Source organism: Eriocheir sinensis, chromosome 21 (genome assembly GCF_024679095.1).
Source record: "Eriocheir sinensis breed Jianghai 21 chromosome 21, ASM2467909v1, whole genome shotgun sequence".
Lineage (NCBI taxonomy): Eukaryota > Metazoa > Arthropoda > Malacostraca > Decapoda > Varunidae > Eriocheir > Eriocheir sinensis.
In genome coordinates this window covers 3,689,717-3,712,699 of record NC_066529.1, presented here as the reverse complement: position 1 = coordinate 3,712,699, position 22,983 = coordinate 3,689,717, and the positions used below count along the sequence as shown (strand labels likewise).

Sequence of the window (22,983 nt, the reverse complement as noted above, 5' to 3'; positions counted from 1 at the left end):
TTTCATACGTTTCCTGACTCTTTTTCTTTTCTTTCTTTTACTATTTTCCATTTCGGCTTTTGTAGTCTTCTTAAATATTTGTGTCTTCTTGTGTATTCTTCTTCTTCTTCTTCCCTTCTCTTCTTACTTCTTCTTCTTCTTCTTCTTCTTCTTTTTCTCTCTTCTATCTTTATATTCTGCTAATGCTAATCTTTCATCTTTATCTCTTCCTCCTATCCTTATCCTTACTTTTCATTTCTTCCCTTCTTCTTCTCTTTCCCTTTCTGGTCTTCCTTCTTATCCTTATCCTCCTTCTTTACCTCTTCCCTTCTTCTTCTTCTTCTCTTTCCCTTTCTGGTCTTCCTCCTTATGCTTATCCTCATTCTTTATCATTTCCCTTCTTCTTCTCTTTCCCTTTCTGCTCTTCTTCCTTATCCTTATCCTCATTCTTTATCTCTTCCCTTCTTCTTCTTCTTTTTCCCTTTCTGCTCTTCCTCCTTATCCTTATCCTCATTCTTTACCTCTTTCCTCCTCCTTCTCCTTCCCTTTCTCCCCTTCATTTATTTTTAGCTTTCGTTCCCCATATGATCACATCGCATCCTGGTCAGTCATGCTCATCCTTCCATTTTCCCTTTCCCTCTTTCCCCCTTTCTCGCTTTCCCTCTTCATTCCCTCCCTAAAGGTACACCTCCTCTTTCCCTTATGTGATGAAGTTCCCCCATTCAGCTTTCTCTTTATTGTATATCAGCCTGGTTGTCTCTGTCTTTCTCTTTCTGTCTGTGTGTGTCTGTATTGGTTTTCTCGTGTCTGTCTCTGTGCGTCTGTCTTGGTTTTCTCGTGTCTGTCTCTGTGTGTGTCTGTCTTGGTTTTCTCGTGTCTGTCTGTCTATCTGTCTGTCTCTCTCTCTCTCTCTCTCTCTCTCTCTCTCTCTCTCTCTCTCTCTCTCTCTCTCTCTCTCTCTCTCTCTCTCTCTCTCTCTCTTTCTTTTTTTCTTTTTTTTCTTTTTTTCCTTCATTCTTTTTCATTTTTTCTCTCTTTTTTTTCTTTTTTTCTTTCCTTCCTTTCTTCTTTCTTTCTTTATTTTACTTTTTTCTTTCTTTCCTTTCTTCTACATTCTCTCTCTCTCTCTCTCTCTCTCTCTCTCTCTCTCTCTCTCTCTCTCTCTCTCTCTCTCTCTCTCTCTCTCTCTCTCTCTCTCTCTCTCTCTCTCTCTCTCTCTCTCACACACACACACACACACATTGTTCCCAGCAGAGCAATCCAAGAAAAGAAATTCCACCCCTACAGCCATACAGTTTATGATCTCTTAACACTCAGAGGGAACTTGTGGTCTAGCGGTGGTTTGAGACAGATAACAAAGTGACAAGTTGGTGTATGATCTCATGAGACACGAGTGCAGAGGAGGAGGAGGAGAGGAAGAGTAAAGCTGAGGTGACTGGATTGCGTTATGGGTTAGGGGTAAAGAGGAAAGGACGAAACGACTCCAGCGGAAAAAAAGGAAATTATAAGCAAAACGAAGAACAGAGGGAAAATCAGTGTATAGAGATAACGAAAACAAAGGAAAAAGAAATATTATAGATGTTATGACTATGGAAAAAGGGAAGAAATATAGATGAAACGACTCCAGCGAAAAAAAAAAAGGAAATTATAAGCGAAACGAAGAACAGAGGGAAAATCAGTGTATAGAGATAACGAAAACAAAGGAAAAAGAAATATAATAGACGTTATGACTATGGAAAAAGGAAAGAAATATAGATGAAACGAGTCCTACGGAAAAAATATATATAAGCGAAACGACGACCGAAGGGAAAATATATAAACAACGAAACTAAGAAAAGAAAATATAGATGAAACGAAATAGCAGAGGAAAGAAAAAAATGTGAAACAACGGACGGGAGATGATTTAAAGACCGGGACAGATTGAGAGAGGATGAGAGGATTAGGCAGATACAGGGAAGCGACCTTTTGATCATGAAGATTCGTAGCAATAGTGTATCTGGTTTCGCTATCGTGGTATGAGGATGGAAAGAAGATGTGTACGTGAATGATCTTTGGTTCGATGCTGTCACTGTCTCTGTTTGTCTGTATGTCCGCCTGTCTTTCTGTCTGTCTGTCTTGAGGCCTGTTTTTCTGTCATTAAATAAGTCTAAATATCAATGAACGTAGCAATATATATTCATCTATATCTTTATCTTTATTTATCTATTTTTCCTTCTTTGTTTCTTTTCTTTCCTTTCTTTCCTTATTTTTTTTCTTTCTTTCTCTCTCCTTTTTTTCCCTTTCTATGTATCTATCTAATTATGTAAATATCTATTGTCAATTTTGGCCAGTATGTGATCTGTAAAATACAAGACTATTTATTCTTTTCTGGAAGGCATGTTACGTTTCTTAAGGTATCTCGTATATTATGTCTTTCGAGACTTGGGTACAGTACTACAAGAAACAACAAACGAAAATAAATGTCTTAAGTGTGGTTATTCCCGTGTTGTCATTTTTTTTTCCTGTTTTCACTTCTCTTTTATAATCCGCCTCGCCAAAGAATGCTTCAGGCTCACATAACAGGCAGAATATTCATGATTCACTTTTATATAACTTCAACTTACTACGTTACTTGTATAAGAGAATGGGCTCCAACACACACACACACACACACACACACACACACACACACACACACACACACACATAAAAAATGGTAACTTTCTTCGCTATTTTCCCTTTTTCTTGTGGTCTTGATAATCACGGCCGCGATTCGTCTCCTTATTAAGAGTACATCACACGACGGGCAAAAAAATGTACGCAAAAAAATGTATGTGGGAAAAAAATGCTACTTCAGAGAGAGTGATAGATAGATAGATAGATAGATAGGAAGATAGATAGATAAAGGATGGATAGATAGATAGACATAAATATAGATAGATTGATAAAAAAAAGAGATAAATTTAAAAGAAAGAAAAAAATAAGTAAAGTGGGAGATTTCAATGCGATATTAGCAAGCAATCCACAGTTTTGCACATTAATATAATATACTAATAATAACAATAATAATGAAAATATAAACAAATATGATGAAATAACACGAAAAAAGCATTATACTAACAAAGGCTGATAGATAAAGAGACTTAGAAAGAGAAAAGAGAAAAAAGAGAAAATAAAAGAAAGGTGGGAGATTTCAACGCATTAATAGATAGCAAGCCATCGTAATAAGGAAAATAATAACAACAAATAACATAATAAAATAAAATAAAACAGGGACATACAAACAAAGGCAGACATACAGACATCTAAAAAACACACATACACAAACATAAAAAAAAGCCACAGTGGAAGAAGACGCCACACAGAGGGACGAGTAGAAGCACGACTCTCACTCTGCCGTACGATTATAGCCGGGCTCCTGTGTTTACCGGGCCTCTACTCTCTCCCTCGTCTGCTGCGAGTATATAGAGCACTTTATTGAGCCCAGCTGTCACTAGAACGAGGAGGAGGAGGAGGAGGAGGGGGACGAGGAGGAGGACGAGTAGGGGAAGGGGAAAGAGGAGGAGGACGAGTAGGGGAAGGGGAAAGAGGAGGAGGAGCTAGAGGAGAGAGGGAGAGGGAGGGGTTACCGAAGTGATGGCCAGCGCACTTACTATATATATGAAGGTGGCTGGCGGTAAAAAGGAAACGAGTACAGCCACGGCTCTCCTAAAGCAAGCATCTCCTCACCCCTCTCTCGTTCCTACCTACCCCAACCTGTACACGGACCTATATTCGGGCACCTAGACCTTACTTACGGTGACTACCACGACCGTAAATAGACGACCTTACACTACAGAACCTACACTTTAAACTTACTTACAGAGATCACTAATAACCTGGAGTTCCTCGTATATAGAACACCTTGCACTGCTGACCCATAGTTTTTGTCTCCCTCATATACACACACCTACAGATTACTTCTCCTTCTTGATTTACATGACAGTTTATTCTCTTTTCGTTTTGTGGTGAAACTCGTAATCGTTAACTCAAGTCCACCTGGTTTTGGGCTAAGGTCCAGTGAAGGAAGATTATCTAGAGCTCGCCGTGACTGACCTACCTACCTGTCTGTGTGCCGGCCTGCCTGACTGACTGACATTCTCGGCCCACAAACGACTGCGATGGCTTCAAGAGGTAGGACGAAATGTAACTAGGATATCCGAATCTCTTGTGCGGTGTCTCTGTCTCTTTCTGTCTGTCTCTGTATGTCTGTCTGTCTTTTTTTCTGTGTCGGTTTGTCTCTGTTTATCTGTCTATCTATCTATCTATCTATTTATCTATTTATCTATCCATCTGTCTATCTATCTAGTTGTCTATCTATCTATTTATCTCTATCTATAATATGTCTATCAATCTGTCTATCTATCCATATGTCTGTCTATTTATCTATCTATATATCTACCTATTCTTCTATCTATCTATTTAGGTATGTATCATTCTATATATCTATCTATTTATCTATCTATCTGTCTATCCTTCTGTCTATCTATCTATTTATCTATCTATCTATCTATGTATCCTTCTGTCTATCCTTCTATCTACTTATCCATCTATCTATCTATCTACCTACCTATCTATCTGCCCACCTATCTATCTCTTGCTCCTTCGTGACCCCAACTCTCTCTTCTGTGTGGACTCTCTCTCCCAAATCCTCCTTTTCCCTCCTTCCTTCTCCCTCTACACGCTCTCACGCCGCTCATTGCCACCCTCTGCCTTCCTTTCGTGCCGGGGAGTGCCAGTGTCGCCTCGGGGAGTGATCAGTGTAGTGTGTGGATCAGAGAAAACGGAGAGTCGAGTTTGTATTCTCACCATAAGGGTATACTCCGAAAAAAATGTACGATAACGAATTTCTGACTTGTGTTGAAAGGGATGAGTTGAGATGGAAATAAGGGATATGTTTAGTAATCCTTAGTTTGAGCATCTTCTTCCCCGTTTAGAGTCTTGAGATATATTTACAGCAGCAGCAAGAGAAGATGGCGCTACTATAAACACTTGCCTGCGCCATGACGGGCTGGGGCCGAATACCATCCAGGCCCCTCAAGCAAGCCTACCGGCGCTATAGGCATAGACGTAAAAAAAAGTATTATTGTGGGCCTTTCTTTTATATAATTTTAGTCTTCCATTCTTTATTTTTTTGTTTGTTTCGTTCGGGTACGTTTCGATTTCGGTATATTTTTATTGCGCTTGTTTGGAGGAATGAGCTGTAAACATTTCAATATATTTCTGATTTTGTGTGTTTTGAGGCCATAAACTGAAACTAAACCCCCAGAATCAGTGCATATATTGGTAAAATGTTTGATTTACGCGATATTCACTTTACGCGACCTCTACTGAAACGCAACTCGGTATCTGTAGTTTCCTTTATCTTTTCTTCTATATACTTTTGATATGCGTACTAACTGGAACGATGCGTATAAAATGGCGATCCTAGCCTAACTTAAGTGTGTTCCGCAGGTTACGTCTGCCTGCTGGTGGTGCTGCTGGCGGCGGGGAGCGTCAGAGCCTTGGAAGATAAGTCTGAGAACAAAGTGACGCCCCTGGAGGAAAAGGATGACGGCGGGCGGTTCTTCTTCTCCACCACGTCAACGGGAACGTCCTCCTCCTCCACCAGCCCCGTCCTCACCCTCACCCTGGGCGTCGGGGATATCCTCTTCGCTGTGTTGGCCGTGGCCCTCTGCGTGGCGGCGGGCGTGGTCATCGCGGGCATCTTCTTCGACGACAGTGTGGGCACGTCAGGCTACAGCGCCCCCTCGTAAGTCTCTCATTCCAGCTCTTTCAGCCTTCTTCAGTCTTTTCATAGTCTTTACAGTTTTCCCTAGCCCTTATTTCTAACGTTTCCTTGTAAGTTTGTCCTTCCAGCTCTTTCTTCTTCTTCCAGTCTTTTTTTTTAGTCTATTCAGCGAGGTCTTTGTCCTTTTTAAAGCTTCCTCGTAAGTTTATGTCATTCCAGCTCTTTCAGCCTTCTTCAGTCTTTTCTTAGTCTTTCCAGTCTTCCCCAGCCCTTATTTCTAGCGTTTCTTAGTAAGTTTGTCCTTCCAGCTCTTTCATCTGCTTACAGTCATTTTTTTAGTCTATACAGCGTGGTATTTATCCTTTTTATAGCCTCCTCGTAAGTTTATGCCATTCCAGCTCTTTCATCCTTCTTCAGTCTGTTCTTAGTCTTTCCAGTCTTCCCCAGCCCTTATTTCTAGCGTTTCTTAGTAAGTTTGCCCTTCCAGCTCTTTCTTCTTCTTCCAGTCTTTTTTTTTTTTTAGTATAACGTTCTCGTGTCCTTCTATTTTGGCTCCCCCTCGAAGGTCTTTGTCATTCCAGCTCTTTTATCTTCCTCCAGTTTTTTTTTAGTCTAGCGTTCTCGTGTCCTTCTATTTTGGCTCCCCCTCGAAGATCTTTGTCATTCCAGTTCTTATCTTCCTCCAGTCTTTTTTTCAGTTTCTTCAGCGTTCTCTAATCTTTTTTTTAGCGCCCACTAGTAAGTTTGTGTTTGTTATTCCAGCGCTTTCATCTTCCTTCATTTTTTTTATCCATCTCTTTAACGCTTTCTTCTTTTGTACTTTTCCATTAACTTCCATCCCAACGATTCCACTTAAGTTAAATTTCCAGTCCTTTCATCGCCCCCACAGTCTTCTCCAGTACTGTTCTGCTGTTCTAGTCTTTTCACAGTCATGTTTATGCCCCCTGCTTCCTTCCCTGTCCTTTCCAGCCCTCTTTAGCTATTTCCAAAACCCGATCAACTGCCCCAAAGACATTTTTTATGAGGATTATTGACAACGTAAAATTTGTGTTAGACGTAACCGAGAAGGAATATTTATTTTGTCTCCTGGAGAATAGATTTGTTTTCATGCAACGCTCAGTTTTCTCTCCTTCTGTTGTTATGATGGCGGTTTGACATTCCTTTTCCCTTTCCCAGGCATTTAGTTTAGTGTGTGAGGGAACTGCAATCCTCCACTTTCTCCCTCGATTAAAAGTAGAGCGACTAAGGGTAAAGAAGGCCTAGAGAAGTATCCCTTTGAAAGCACTAATTGAGACATCGTTTTCTTCTCCCCGACTCCTCTTCGCACAGATCCTACGAGAGCGAGCACCATCACACCGCTGAGAGCTCCTACGCTGTCCTACGCTCCCTGGAAGCCGCCGCCCGCAAACACGAGTAACGGAACAAAATGAGCCACTTCTGTAAACTATCACCGCTTCAACGAACTCGCTTTAGCCTCGCACGCCAATGACCTGCAGAACCAAGCTACAGTTCTTCCGTAACAATCACTTCTTTTTCAATGTTCGTCTTCTCTGCTTTCTGCTTCCCATCCAACACTTCTCTCCTTGCAGTTTTTCCTCTTCTGCTTCTCTCCTGCTTTTTTTCATTCGTGTTCTTCCTCTTCTGCTCTTTTCATACTGTTTTGCCATCCCATATTCCTCTTTTCCTTTCACTATTCTCCATAACCTAATCTCTAACTTCAACCTTCCCTTAACTCCTTCGCCTTCCCTTCCCCTCCTAGCTGAGAGGTAAACCTGAATACTCAAGATAAGTAGGGAAGGCAAGCAGGATCAGGGGCGTTTCAGGGACCATATGTGTGTATGTATGCGTTCATGTTTAAAAAGCTTTACCTTATGAGTATTTATTATATTTATAATTTTTGTACATAATTGTTATCCAAAAAAATAAACGATAATTTGTGAGTTGTTATAAAATTCGTGTTTCAAAAAGTTACCGCCTAATGGAAGATCTAAAGAAAAGCTCAGACGTGTGCCAAGGAGAATCGGGAGATAAAATGCTTTGTGCAAAATGGAGAGACTGGACACGAGCATCATAGATTAGGGAACAGACAAAATATTCTAATATTTAATAAGAAAAAGGACTCGGACAACCAAAGTAACAACAGAGTGCCAACCCTGAAACTTGTAGTGAAGGTAGACAGAGAACCAGTTGAAGAGATGACATTAGGGCCTACTCCGTTGACTACATTGACATCAGACAGATAGAAGGAGGAGGTTAGGAAAGGTTTTTGTCCTTCGGTGAACTATTTTTTTTTTATAGTAGTGGCTGATGATATTGCTAGTTAGCATCCGAGAACGTGAATTTGGTGATTTCTTCATTAACTGTCGCTTGATTGGTAGATTGGATGACAGGGTAGTTATTTAGTTCCTAGTTGACTATTTGATTATTTCAGTTAGCTGTTCATGTTTAATTAGTTAGGTATCTAAATCTGTAAATGAATAGGTATCTAATCAAATCGCTCATTAGCCGCTCACATGAAGAATTGACTGATTATTCTGTTAGATTATTATATGTTTACTTAGTTCTTGACTTCATGAGGTAATTATTCAACTAATGGCAGACCGCCTCACTTCATTCTGGCACATCGATCGAACTTGTAAGGCCACATCCACATGGAACGTTATCAAAAGTATTACTCATCCCTAAGTGTTGTCACCAGGGGGGGGGGGGGTGCAGGGTAAGTGTGAGTTATCCGGGGGAAGATAATGAGGCAAATATGGTTAATTACATGGCTGAGGAGGGTGGAGGGGAGGGGAGAGTTTGTGTGTGCTGTTTACACACACACACACACACACACACACACACACAGAGTCCCTCCTAACCCCATAAAGGTCAAAGAGACAAAGAAGCCGAAAATAAAAAGAACACGTCAAGAGTAGCGGGTAATAAATCTTTGCTCCCTGGCGGACACTGACTCACGCCGAAGCGCCAGGACGTGACAGCTACTCCCTCCCATTCTCACCCCCTTCCTCCTCCTCCTCCTCCTCCTCCTCCCCATCATCATCATCATCATTGGCGACAGTAGAGCAGGCGTATAGGAAGCACTTAAAAGTAGCCGCACCGACGGTCACGACGCCCTAAATGCACAGACAGACGCAGAAGTAAAATGTATAGAAATTTATGAAAGATACAATGTGTGTGTGTGTGTGTGTGTGTGTGTGTGTGTGTGTGTGTGTGTGTGTGTGTGTGTGTGTGTGTGTGTGTGTGTGTGTGTGTGTGTGTGTGTGTGTGTGTGTGTGTGTGTGTGTGTGTGTGTGTGTGTGTGTGTGTGTGAAATTAGGCCAAGAAGCAAGTAAGTAAGCCTAACAAAAACATTAAAACAACTAGGCTCTTAGTGTTCGTCCTTCAAACTGCCCAACACTCCATAACTAAATCGGAACCACATCGAGAGCTGGAAGACTTTTTAAACTAAATATTTATAAAAAACGCAACACCTTCTATAGTCTGTTCACGTAAGTCCGACCCAAGCTGACGACATAAGCCTAAGCGTGTTTGCAAGCTGAGTGCTGATTGGCTACTGCTGTGGGTTCCAAGTTTTCTTTCACCTCTGTTTGTGTTTATCTCACGCAACACTTTCCGCTAATCTGCACTGTGCTTACGAACACGCTGAGGTTTATGTTGTCAGCTTGGGTCAGACTTAAGTGAACAGACTATAGTAGGATTTTGACCGCCAATCTGTGTATCTTGAGAAGGCGCATCCGTACTGGAGTTTTTGAGATAGTCCTGTTATTACATTGGTTGGGATCTCGGTTGCTTATGACTTTAGGTTTTCTTTTTAATATCAGACAAAAGGAATATTAAGAAGTAGCATGACTGATACGAAGAAAAAAGAGGGAATGGGTATATTTTTCCACCCTCCCCTTTACCCATTATCTAAGTTGATGTTCTTGTCTTATCGTTATTATTATTCTCATCATCATAATCATCATCATTGTCATCATTTTAGGTTCATATGAAAAAAAAGGAGACCTGAAATGGTTTGGCGAGGAGAGAACTTGAAACGGGGAAAGGAAACGAGGCAAAAAATTATAACAATGCGAAATCTACTTCAAAAAAAGGGCTCAGGGTGAAGAGAAACCTTGAAATGAGGGAAAATAAACATAAAAAAAAGAATATATGAGAAAAACGCGAGAATATACGAACGTCCCTTGAAACAACCCCAGGAAGGGAAAGGGTGAGAAAATGAAGAGAGGAAAAAAAAAAGGAAGAAAGAAAAATTGAATGAATGAAAGAAAAAATAAATATAGAAAAAAATAGAACAGGACAAACGCAAGAAAAAAGAAAGGAAGAAAGGAAGAAGAATGTATACAAGTAAATAAGAAAATACTATATAATACTAATAAAACTAACAAAAACTAAACTAAAACTACTGAGAATACAAAAAACTAAGAAAATAAACTGAAAAAAGACAAAAAAAAAAACAAACACTGATAATACAAAGAAAAAATAGTAAAACAGCAAAAATATACACCCTCAAACACCCACACCCACACACACATAAAAAAAGACTAAGCTGAATCCCCTTATAAAAAAACAAACGCATTCCAAAACACACGACAGCAGGTGAAGGCAGAGGCATAGAAGGCTCGTAACAACACAGAACAATCCGGCAGCGTCTCTTTATGCGGCGCTGCTGTTCTCATACCGACACGTGTGAGCGGCGGAAGGGTGGAGAGTCATGCATGCAGGCTGTTACGAGTTGCTCAGTCAAGGTGGTTTGCAGGTACTGACAGGCCGGGTAACGGATAAGGACACGGAGGAGGGGAACGCGAAATGATGAAGGTGGGGATTATGGTGGTGATGGGAGGGAAGAACAGGTGGAGGAGGAGGAGGAGAAACAGCAAAAGGAGGAAGAAGAGGTGGTTGGAGGAGATAGTGGTGGTGATAGGGGAATAAAGAGAGGTGGAGGAGGAGGAGGAGAAACAGCAAAAGGAGGAAGAAGAGGTGGTTGGAGGAGATAGTGGTGGTGATAGGGGAATAAAGAGAGGTGGAGGAGGAGGAGGAGGAGAAACAGGAAGAGGAGGGAGGTGGTTGTGGCGGGAAATGAGGAGGAGGAGGAGGAAGGAAAGAAGAAGGAAATAAGAAGCAAGAAAGGGAGAAGGGAGAAGGAAATGAGAAGTATGAAGAGAAGGGGGAAAACAGAAGCTGCAGGAACGAGATCAAAAGCATCACATTCAACAATAATAACAGCAGCTACAATAACGAGAGCAACAAGGTATAGTAGTAGTAGTAGTAGTAGTAGTAGTAGTAGTAGTGTTCGTGGTGGTGGTAGTAGTGCTCAGGGGGTCAGGACGGCTTATAGGAGAAAAGAAATATACATAGACTGAGTGGAGCTTGACTGGACTGGACTGGGACTGCAATAGGCTTGACTGGAATGGGCTGGAATGGGCTGGGCTGGACTGGAATGGGCTGGATTGGAATGGGCTTAACTGGACTGGATAGGACTGAACTGGATTGGAATAGAATGGACTGGAACTGACTGGACAGGAATGGGCTGAACTAGAATGGGCTGGACTGGAATGGGCTTGACTGGAATGGGTTGGACTGGAATGGACTGGACTGGAATGGGCTGAACTGGAATGGACTGGACTAGACTGGAATGGACTGGAATGGAATGGGCTGGACTGGAATGAACTGGGACTGAAATGGGCTGAACTGGAATGGGCTGGAACTGGACTGGTCTCAACTGGACTTTCTATTTAATATCTCTCGAGGCGGCCTGAGTTGACTGGGCCGCGGCGAGTCTTGCTGGAGGTAATGACTTAAGGGAGCGGCGTTAAATAGGGCTTGATAATTGTGTGTCTCACGGTGGAGGGGCTGCGTCATTACGGTGGTGGTGGTGGTGGCGGTGGTGGAGGCTCTTTATGGTGGGATTTTAATACTGTATCCCACCACTGACCACTCTCTGTACGTGATGGGGGGTGAGAGTGGATGGGGGGGACTGATTCGTGTGTGAGTGGTGGTGGGTGGGGGTGCATGTGTGTGTGAGGGGGATGTAGGCGTAGGAGTGTTGAGGGGGAGGAAGGATTGAGGAGTAGAGTTGATTCGTGTGTGTGTGTGGTGGGAGGGGGGGGAGTGAGCGAATGCATTCCATCATTAGTAAACCAATTTCCACAAACAACAACACAGGGTACCCACACAACGTAAAGCAGACATCTACGAACAACATTTACGGCAACGAATGTCTTAGTTTTCCTGCGGCGCCATATGACCCCGGCTGATGCGGCGCCTAATTTAAATCAATCCAATCTTCTTTTTCCTCATAGCTCACCACAAGTGTTCCAAAGTCACAGATCTCACAGGTAGGTCAACCCATTAACGCACCTCTTCACGCGTAACCTTGACTTTCCTTGGCCCTTCCACCGCGTCCTCGCTTTCCTGTCCCCTGCGCACACTCCTCACCTGATGTTTCCTTAATTACTACCTGCTACTGGCTACTTTCCTCTCCGCCCGGCAGCTCTCTAGTCAGCAGGCCGGAAAGCGTAAACAGTAGCTGAGCATAAACGGAGGGTCCATAGGGAACAAATCAGCATTGTTATAACGAAAGTCGGAGTGTTAGCAGCAAGGGGTCGGCGGTAACAGGAGTCCGTGTTCTTAAATGCATCGACACCACGGTTCGTCTATTTGATATGCCTCTCGTAGAAGTTGCTGGGCTTTTCATGGACTGTTTTGTGATCCTAAGAGATGGTTCTACACAACCTCTGCGCCATGAACTGGAATATCACTCATGGAAACCCGGTTAATCTTCTCTGTGGCCTTAGAAAATAGTCGTATTGGAAGCCCGATACGTCTAACCCGATAGCAGCGACGGGCCAAATTTGTGGATTTACCGTGTACCAGCGATGGGCCAAATTTTTCCCATGGGTTAAGAATAAGGACGAGGGTGTCAATACCACATCCACAATGAGAGAAAACCCTTAATCTGAATCCTCGACTGAAGTAAGTTTCGCAATTCGACACAACAAGCAGGAAGGCGTCAGCAGATGGAAGGCGTAAACAGCAGTCATATAAAGTCAGCAATAAAGTCTCTGTCATCATCAACAGCAGCAGGCGCCAGTGAGTCAGCGTCAGTCAAGCACGAGCGTGGAAAAAAAAAGTCGGAGCGGGATGTTACAAATAGCGTGGGATGGTGGCGACGACTTTCAGTACGCCGGCGGACAGAGGCGAGGAAGGACGACGCAGTGTTGGTCGGTTCCTGGCGCCACCACCATGGGCCACGTGGGTAAGACTCTGACCCTTGGCACTAGATGGCACTCCGGTCTAGGGCAATCAGTGTTTGACATAGGGTATTTGGTTTGGGGTATTCGGTATTTGGTATTCGCTAATTCGGGTAATTCTAGATAAAAAAAATTACCTCGTTGAAAAATTAACAAACCCCGACTGCTGATAGTAACCGAGAGGAAAGTAACAACGTAACCTCACAATGATAATAACTAACTCCACCAAAGACGGTAACGTAACCTCACGCAAATTAGCACCTAACCCCCAAAAAGAACAGTATACCAGGCCCACTGAAATAGTAACTTGATACCACCCAATTTGTACGCATCATTCCAATAAGTAATCATCATCATTCTCTATCATTCATCAAGACATGTGCGTGTATGTGTGCGTTTAAGTTTCTTTTCCACTACATCATCATTTCTCACACCACCATAATTAATCCCCTGACGGTGCTGTCTATATCTACGGCAGCTGTGATGGTGGCGGTGGCGGTGGCAGTAGCAGCAGCGACGACGACGAAGGGAGTGGTGGAGAGCGAGGAGGCGCAGATGCAAACCACAGGCCCACAGAACGCATCCAGAGACCCAACGGACACTCACTCCAAAACAATCTCACGCCCAAAACAACCCACAGAGCACTTAACACATCTCAAAACAAGCTCAACCCACACACAGCCCACAGAACTGCATCCCGCACCGCCCCGAACAGACCTACACAGCCCACAGCCCACAAAACAGCATCCCGCACAGCCGAGAACAGACTCACATCACAGCCATCCCATGAAGCAGAATCTCAACTTCCTAGAGTCAAACACACCTTCCAGTCGGCATAAAAATCAACACACACAACGCACGAACTCACACATGGACCCAATCATCCATCCAAGCGACCCCTTCACGCACTCACAAGACCCCTCAGCCACACACCCGCACCACAGTCAACAAACGCACTCAAATCAGACACAAACACCTCTTCATTTGGGTCACGGGCAAGAGAAACGTGACAGAAGACAACGTGAAACTCCTTTAATGAATGAGGAGGAGGAGGAGAGGGGGGAGGAAAAGATAGGTGAAGAGGAACAGCTGATGGAGAAGCCTACACGGCGAAGCAGAGAACAGCTGACGAAGGTGGTGAGACAGAAACGAGAGGAGCAACAGGTGGTAGAAGAGCGAGGGCGCCTACGGAGACACTGGGAGGAGGCACAGAAGAGGAAAGAGACGGAACATGCGACACAGACGACCCAGAAGGAAACGCAGAAAAAGAAAGAGACGCAACAGGGGACAAAGACGACGCAGAACAGGAAAGAAACGAAACCTTTGACACAGAAGACGCAGAGGGAAACGCAGCACACGAAAGAGACGCAACAGATGACGAAGGCGACGCAGTTATCGACGCTTACGAAGGAGGATGCGTCGCGGCTCTTCATAACGCAGGAGAGTGACAGCATCACCGTCGGCAACCTGAGCATGTTCGTCCTCGGCATGTTCGCCCTCACCGTCGGCGCCGTCGCTCTAGCCTCGCAGTTTCTGAGGGACGACACTGCCATCCGCCGCGTCGACCACCACACGTGAGTAAAAGCCCTCCTGACCTATCCTTATACTTGTTTTATCTCACACATATATACACCCTTACACCTGCCTGTCTCACCTCCCACACCTCGACACCCTTACACCCTAACAACTGCCTGTCTCACCTCCCACACCTCGACACCCTTACACCCTCACACCCTAATATCTAGCTGTCTCTCCCTCCACCCCTTGAGACCTCGTGTACCTCTTCCCTCTTGCAGCTTCACCTGAAATCAATCGTCCACTGCTACGCCTGCCTCTCTAACCTCATAGCCTCTACCTTTCACCTTACCTGCCAGTCCCTCTCACATTACTTTCCTGCCCCTCTCACCATAGCAGCCTGCCCCTCTCATCCTATTTGCCGGCCCCTCTCACCCTACCCCACCATAGTCCAACGTTGCCAGATTGTCGTACTGTGCCTCTCATGTTTGCCGATTTCCGACCCAAAAACTGCTGTCATCACCCAAATAACTGCCTTCATATATGGTTACCTAACCCAGCGTGCTTAACTTATCCTCTACCCATCGACTACACGTACTCTTCAGTTTCTCTTCACGACCAACCAAACTCTCACCTTACTATCTCTTAAATCCCACATCCTTCACTTTCTTTGCCTATCCCCTATTCTCTGCACATTCCGATCCCGCAGCACCACAAAAAACAAACACATTTTTTCAGGCAACAGAATTCCCACCTTCCTGTCGTTCTTCCCCTTCCTTCCCCATCATTTCGTTCCCTGACTGACACTTCCCATCACTCTCTCGCTCACCTGGACCATAATCACCCCCATAAATCTCTCGCGTTCTGCCTCACCCTTTCCCGATGACAATGTGCTCTTCCTCCCATGCTCAGTTTCAATTATCTCGGTTATATCTTATTTCCTCTCAAGACATTATACTTTTCCCAGAGCATTCCTCATCCCCACCCACCGCAACGCACACAAACATACATTTTATACGACTTATTACGGTGCAGTTTCACACGAAGATTCACACGCACGTCCGCACACTCACACACACACACACACACACACACACACACACACACACACACACACACACACACACACACAATTTACGACTTATCACTGTACTAATTCACATGAGGGTTTACACACACACACACACACACACACACACACACACACACACACACACACACACACACACACACACACACACACACACAGACACACACACAATTTTGCACATACGCTACTTTAAAATCAACACAAACAAAGGCGTGACCTTAACCACTTCCTGTGTGTGTGTGTGTGTGTGTGTGTGCGGCAGGTGTGTGGTGAAGCCCGACCAGGTAACGGGGCGAGACAGGTAGAGTGAGGGAAAGAGGGAAGGAAAGATGGTTATGAGGGATCGTTTTGTCTTTTTCTCGCTCTCCCTCCGGCGATATTAACATTACCTTTGTGTGTCATTATGCGGAGGAGGAGGAGGAGGAGGAGGAGGAGGAGGAGGAGGAGGTAAAGGAGAATTATTGCCCACAAGTATTTAGTTCACTGGGGCTACGAACACACACACACACTCACACACACACACACACACACACACACACACACAATAGACCTTATACAGATCCCAGATTGGTTTGTAATTGTCCATATAAATCCATTTGTCGCGGTTTCTGTATGCTCTCTCTCTCTCTCTCTCTCTCTCTCTCTATCTATCTATCTATCTATCTATCCGTGAGTTACTTATTGGGCGCCTGATATGCATGTCCCTCTCTCTCCCTCACTAACGCCCCTCTGCCTGTCTTCCCTTCCTTGCAGGGCTCACGGCATCCAGGTTCCCGACTTCGACGAGGTGTTGGCGGTGGTCAAGGGGAGAAGCCTTCGCCTACACCGATAGAAAAGCAAGAAGGGAGAGGAAGAAGAGTTGACCTGCTGGAATAAAAGAGAAGAGTGTAGAGGTGTAATGTTTCTGTGAAGTGGATGAAGAGAGAGACGGAGGGGTAAAGAAGAGAAGGAGAGAGTACTATGGATTAAAGAAGAGTAAGTAGAGAGAAGGATGGATGGAAGGAGGAAAGGAAGGAAGAAAGGATATAAGGGAGGAAGGAAGGAAGGAAGGAAGGAAGGAATAAAGAATGGAAGGATGGAAGCGAGGAAAGATGGGAAGATACGAACGAATAAAAAAGAATAAATGATAGAAAGAAAAGAAGCAAAGGATTTATGTTAGAGAAGTGGAAAGAGGAAATAAAGATAAAACAGGACGAGATGAGAAAGAAGAGACCAAGATAATAAAATAAATCAATAAAAAAGAAGGAAGAAAAACGAGGCTTAGAAGAAAACGTAACAAAAAAAGGAACGTTTGGAAAAAGAGAAAAACAGATAACTATGGAGGGGAAAAATAGAAGAGCTGGAGAAAGTTGTAGAGAGAAAAGAAAAAGGAGATTATGGAGGGAAATAAATGGCAGAGTGAGAAAATAAAAAGAACACCAAAAAAAAACACAGAAAACTACAGAGCGAAAACACAGAGAAACCAGAAAGGAAAAAACATATACACCCACACGTAAGAAGAGAGAAGAGAACAAAGGAAAAACAAGAGGAGAGGAAAAATAAAAAGAACACACACAAAAACACTACAGATCGAAAACACAGAGAAACCAGAAAGGAAAAAACATATACACCCACACATAAGAAGAGAGAAGAGAACAAAGGAAAAACAAAAGGAGAGGAAAAATAAAAAGAACACACACAAAAACACTACAGATCGAAAACACAGAGAAACCAGAAAGGAAAAAACATATACACCCACACATAAGAAGAGAGAAGAGAACAAAGGAAAAACAAGAGGAGAGGAAAAATAAAAAGAACACACACAAAAACACTACAGATCGAAAACACAGAGAAACCAGAGAAGAAAACACACACACACACACACACACACACACACACACACACACACACACACACACACACACACACACACACACACACACACACACGAGGAGAATAATAACTTACAAAAATGACAACCAACACTACCACCATAATTATTACACCTACTAACTTTCAATCCATACTCGTTTCCTACTCTCCTCCTCCTTCTCGGTTGCTAATTCCACCTTTCAAGTACTATAGATGTGGAAGTGTCTGGTGTAACTGATCGCAAGAGAGACGAAGGGAAGAAATATGTTAATGTACAAATATGAGGAGAAGTCTGAGGTGGGTCGTAAGTACTAAAACCGTCACCACCACCACCACCACCTCCACCACAGTCACCATCTTCCTCCAGCTCCTCCACCTTCACAATCAAAAGTTCATCCACTAAGCTCACCTCCCAGCCAACACACCACAGGGAAAAAAGTGTATATTGTATAAATGATAAAATAACTGTATTGGAAGAACGTTTACTGATGAAACATGTAAATAAAAACAACAACGATGTATTTGAAGGTTGAAAGTAAGGAGAGGGTAGGGAGGGAGGGCATCATAAGTGTTTGGGAGAGGATTGGCAGAAGGATGAGAGGGGTAAAGGAAGAGCTGCAGAAAGGGGAGAGGAGAGAGATTGGGAGAGCTTGAAAGAAAGATGGGGAAAGGATGGGAAAAAATAAAAAAGAGAGGTGAAATAGAGTAATGGAAAAGTATGAGAGAGGAAAGAGAGACAAAAGATGGAGATGGGGTGTTAGGAGAGGGAGGTGGGGGAAGGATAGAAGAGGAAAAGAAGAGAGCTAGGATGAGAATAGGATAGGAGATCAAATAAAAGAAAGAATAGTATAGTTTAGAGGAGGATACGTAAATAGAAAATGGGAAAAGGGTGCCAGAGAGATAAGGAAGGGAGGAATAAAGAGAATGGAAGAGCGAGGTGAAAATGGATGAGTGACTGGGCGTGGATGGAAGAAAAGGCGAGGGAATAGAAGAAGAGACAACGAAAGGGATGGAAAAATAGATGATATAATAAGCATATAAGAAAATTCATTGGGGTGGACCTGAGAGAGAGAGAGAGAGAGAGAGAGAGAGAGAGAGAGAGAGAGAGAGAGAGAGAGAGAGAGAGAGAGAGAGAGAGAGAGAGAGAGAGAGAGAGAGAGAGAGAGAGAAAGAGAGAAGGATACTATTTGTGGAGAGGAATTAATTATGGAAGAAAACGGGAATGGTAAAAAGAAAATTGCATCAGTTGGTTTGTGAAGAGCGGTGACTTACTTAATAGGGGAAAGGAAAAAACGGGTAACTAACTATCTTAGGAGGAGGGGGAGGAGGAGGAGGAGGAGGAGGAGGAGAAACAAGATGGGAAACATATAAAACTGAATAAGAAAACAGTAAATCGCTTCCAGTGTGCGTGTGTGTGTGTGTGTGTGTGTGTGTGTGTGTTCACAGTGTACAGGCACTCAGCAGAACAATAAAGGCACTCTGTTCTTGCATTGCTTTTATATTTTTTTATTGCATCCTTAATAAGCGGTGACAACAGTAATAATAATAATAATCATCATAATAATAATAATAATAATAAAAATAATAATAATAATGCCACCAATAACCACTTGACTAATTACTACTACTATTTCTACAACCATCACCACCACCACCACCACCACTAATAACAACAACAACAGCAACCCACTTTTCACGCTACCAGGAACAACAAGAACAAGAGCAACAAGAACAAGCACCAACTCCCACAAGTCCCACAGAAAATGAAGCCTTGAAGACGCAGACTAAACTATACTCACCTTGTACCTCAGAAAACGCATCCTACTCTCCCTCTTTTCATGGACCTCTTAACTACATCTCCTATCCCTCAGAACCCCCTTACCTCCCTCTCACACCTAAGCTACAATCTTTCTCTAGTCTTCTTTCTCTTGCTAGTATGAACTGTTTACTTTAATCCTCCTTAATTCAGGCTTTTCCCGCTTTCTATGTTTGGTCGCAATTTTTAACTAAAGTTCTCCATCTCGTTTTGTCCTCTTCCTCGTTTTCTATTCTCTTCTTCGGCTCTTTTACTTGAGATCGTCTTCATTGCAGTTTTCTCCTTTACTTTTTGGTCTTCCTCTTTTTCCTTTAGTCTTTTCCTTTTCCTTTTGTTTTATACTTTGCCACTCGCTTTAGTCTTCCTCCTTATTTAACCCCCTTTCTCGACTCTGGTCTACTTGTGTGCGGTCGTCTAGCTCGAAATCATCTTCATTGCTCTCTCCTCATCTACGTTTCAGTCTGTCTCTGTCTTTGTATTACCTTGTACTTTGCTAATCGCCGTAATCTTCTACCCTAAAAGCCCTCCTTGCTCGGTGATGTGTTCCTACTTATGATCTTCCTCAGTACAACATCCTCCTTTGCACTCCAAATTTCCTCTTTTCCTTTGCCCTTTACTTTGCCTTATCATCTAATCCTCCTCCTTAAACGACTCCACTTTGGCACCTCCTCGTGTACTAAGACAAAGAACAGGCAGCAACAGGAAGCCGGTAGTACAATGACGCCCAGGTATGCAGCTTATAGAGTTCTGCGTCACACCTTTAAGTAGCGCGTCAGGTAACTGTAAACACCACCTGTATACCTGGATGGCTTGTGGGAGAGAGGTAGGGAAGAGGGGGGCTGATGTTAATGGATTGGGAAATGAAGCAGAAAAAGTAGAATGCGGGATAGGGGAGAAGGGAGAATGGTCGATTGGGGAATGGGAAAGGGGAATTGATTGGTTTGGAGATGGGGACAGCCAGCCAACTAGCCCGTCAATCAGCCAGTCAGCAAGCCATCAAACCATCTTCCCCCTATAGCCAGTTGTCCATCCACCCTTCCCGCTTGCCAGTCGAAAATCATCTTCCCAACACATCCTATCATTACGGTTAGCTTTCCAGACAGCCTCTAACCAATGTCTCACCACACCCAGTCAATGAACCAGCCAACTTCAGCCCCTACCTACCCCTGCCATCCATCCCTGCCAAGAGGAAATCATCTGCTGCAAACCGTGACATGTTGCATCCCGAAGCGGACCAACTGTGGCCGATGGGAAGAATGAAGAGGAAAGAGAAGAAAGAGAAGAAAAGAGAGAGAGAGAGAGAGAGAGAGAGAGAGAGAGAGAGAGAGAGAGAGAGAGAGAGAGAGAGCGTTGCTAATAATGACCTAGAATAACGAAGGTGGAGGTGGATGAAGGGAGGGAGGGGGAAGAAAGGTGGAGACGTAGAGGAAGGAAGAGAGGGAAAGAGGGAAGAGAGGAGGGGTGTGGAAGGATATAATATGGAGGGCAGATAAGGTATTTATATGAAGGGAGGGAGGAGGCATATTATACTAGGCTAACAGGAGGAGGAGAAGGAAAAGGAGGAGGAGGAGAAGGAGGAGGAGGAGGAGGAGAAAGAGGAGGAGAAATGGTAAGCACAGGCATATGCATAAGCCGGCTAATTCCGTTCTTTACTCCGAGTCACGTACCAACGCCCACACCCACCCACACCCACACACCCGCACACGCCGATACCCATACAATGCCCGCCTAACCCCATTCCCTTACCCCCTTCCTCCCCCTCCCTCACCCAGCTTCGCGAGGACATAACATACCCAGTTCACCAGTGCCCCAGCTCACTTCCCCGTCAGCCTCCAGTTCAGACACTAACCACCCCTCCTGCTGCTCCTTGACGTCCTCCTCCTCTTCCCTGGTTGTGTTTATCCTTCACCGAGTCTTCAAGTGCACCACCAACACCTCCACCACCACCACCACCACCACCACTATCTACCCGGCTGTCTTCTGCAATGCATGTCCGTGGTAAGTATTTTTTTTATGTTTCTGTGTTACCCTTCAATACTAGAGATGCTTTTTTTTCATTATTTTCCCCCTATTCTGTGTTTTATTTGCAAATCATTTATGTCCTTCATGACGAGCAAACGTTAAGAAATATATATGATTCTTGATTATTCATTTAGAGATATTGGGGTTTAGTTTTCCCATATTCCTGGACGGCGCTTGGTGGGCTCTTCTAAATCCGGTTCGCATGGCTGTCTCTTAGCATCTTTCAGAAGTCAAAGGAGTAAAAACATAGCATTTCAACAACCGCAAAGAGCCTTACTTATTTACAGATGCACATTTCTATCTATCTTTACTCCTGAAGCCTTGATTGGTGGGTCTGCATTCCTTTAAATCTGCTTTGCCTCTTTCCGTCTACCAGAGGAAAGACTGAACTAACTACAGCGTCAAACTTCTATCCCCAGCACTAGCCACACTGCTCCTGATGACGGCGGGGCTGGAAAGTTCGATAGCAGGCAAGGAGACTCCGACTACTGACAATCCACTCGTGCACGCTGCCCTCAAGAGCCAGCAGTCCCTCTTAGGCAACACTCAAAAGACAGCATGGGGACGTCAGGAGGAGGAAGGGGGGCGAAACCACTCTGGCATAGGGGGCGAGGCGGCTTCTGGGAGGCTACGGCGGGGACGGGAGGAGGGGCGGACTGGGACCATCACTCTAGGCACGCCGAACCCTGCGAATGACGTGAGCGTGACCTTCGGCCTTGGCTCCATGTTCGACTCTTATCCTCTTGCTCTCATCCTTCAGTAGTCTGTCTTCCTTCAATGATGATCGCTTTCTTGGGTCTTGCATCCCCCTACAAGCCTACTGGATCACCATTTCTTTCGTGTCCTTTCCACCGTGGCCTCCTGCTTTTGCTTCATTATCATCTATGTTCCTTACCCTCTTATCCTGCAGTAGTGTCTCCCTTCATCGATGATCGCTTTCTTTCATCTATGTTCCTTACCCTCTTATCCTGCAGTAGTGTCTCCCTTCATCGATGATCGCTTTCTTGGGTCTTGCATCCCCCTACAAGTTTACTGGATCACCACTTCTTCCGTGCCCTTTCCACCGTGGCCTCCTGTTTTTGCTTCATTTTCATCTATGTTCCTTACCCTCTTATCCTTCAGTAGTGTCTCCCTTCAACGATGACCACTTACTTGGGTCTTGCATGCCCCTACAAGCCTACTGGATCACCATTTCCTTGGCGTTCTTTCCTTGTTTTGGCTTCCCTCCCATCTCTAATCCTTAACGTGTGACTATGCTCTCACTCCTCTCCCTTACGAACCACTTGCACTGGGAGTTGAGAAGCATGGTGAGACCAATATGCGGTGAGGAGTGCGGTAGGGCGTGCGTCAGAATAAGAGGTGCGGTGAGGAGCGGTGTTGTACGTGGAGACTGCATGGATAGGCTTGTTGAGGTAAGGTAAGACAACCGGCGCAGGTAATCTAAAGTGTTTTACAGACGCTGCGGTTTATTCCCCTCCGTGATGATGGACGGCAAAGCAACTATATCCTCTCTTTTTCTCACCCGCTCCCTCCATCTGTCTCTCTCTCCTTCCTTCCTGGCGTTTGGTGCTCTTCCTCCCTCTCGTCTCCTTCGTACTCAGCATCCATGGGTGATCTTAGTATGTATTAACTGTGGCGTAACCCTAATCACTTTGTAGCTGTTTATCTCCGCTGCGTATGTTATTAAGGTCCTCCCTCTTACCCC

The 22,983-nt window shown here is 44.2% G+C and overlaps 2 protein-coding genes across 2 annotated transcripts; both read left to right on the top strand.

Moving 5' to 3' along the window:
• The first annotated feature begins 3,493 nt into the window (after positions 1-3,493).
• Positions 3,494-7,670, top strand: LOC127001545 (uncharacterized). Its single transcript, XM_050866174.1, has 3 exons — positions 3,494-4,131; positions 5,452-5,749; positions 7,058-7,670. Exons 1-3 carry the CDS (start codon positions 4,119-4,121, stop codon positions 7,143-7,145), a joined length of 399 nt encoding a protein of 132 aa, XP_050722131.1. The 5' UTR covers positions 3,494-4,118; the 3' UTR covers positions 7,146-7,670.
• A 5,251-nt stretch (positions 7,671-12,921) lies between these two features.
• LOC127001539 (trichohyalin-like) lies at positions 12,922-17,508 on the top strand. The gene is made up of 3 exons (XM_050866168.1): positions 12,922-12,989; positions 13,463-14,558; positions 16,343-17,508. Exons 1-3 carry the CDS (start codon positions 12,977-12,979, stop codon positions 16,419-16,421), a joined length of 1,188 nt encoding a protein of 395 aa, XP_050722125.1. The 5' UTR covers positions 12,922-12,976; the 3' UTR covers positions 16,422-17,508.
• The last annotated feature ends 5,475 nt before the right edge of the window (positions 17,509-22,983 follow it).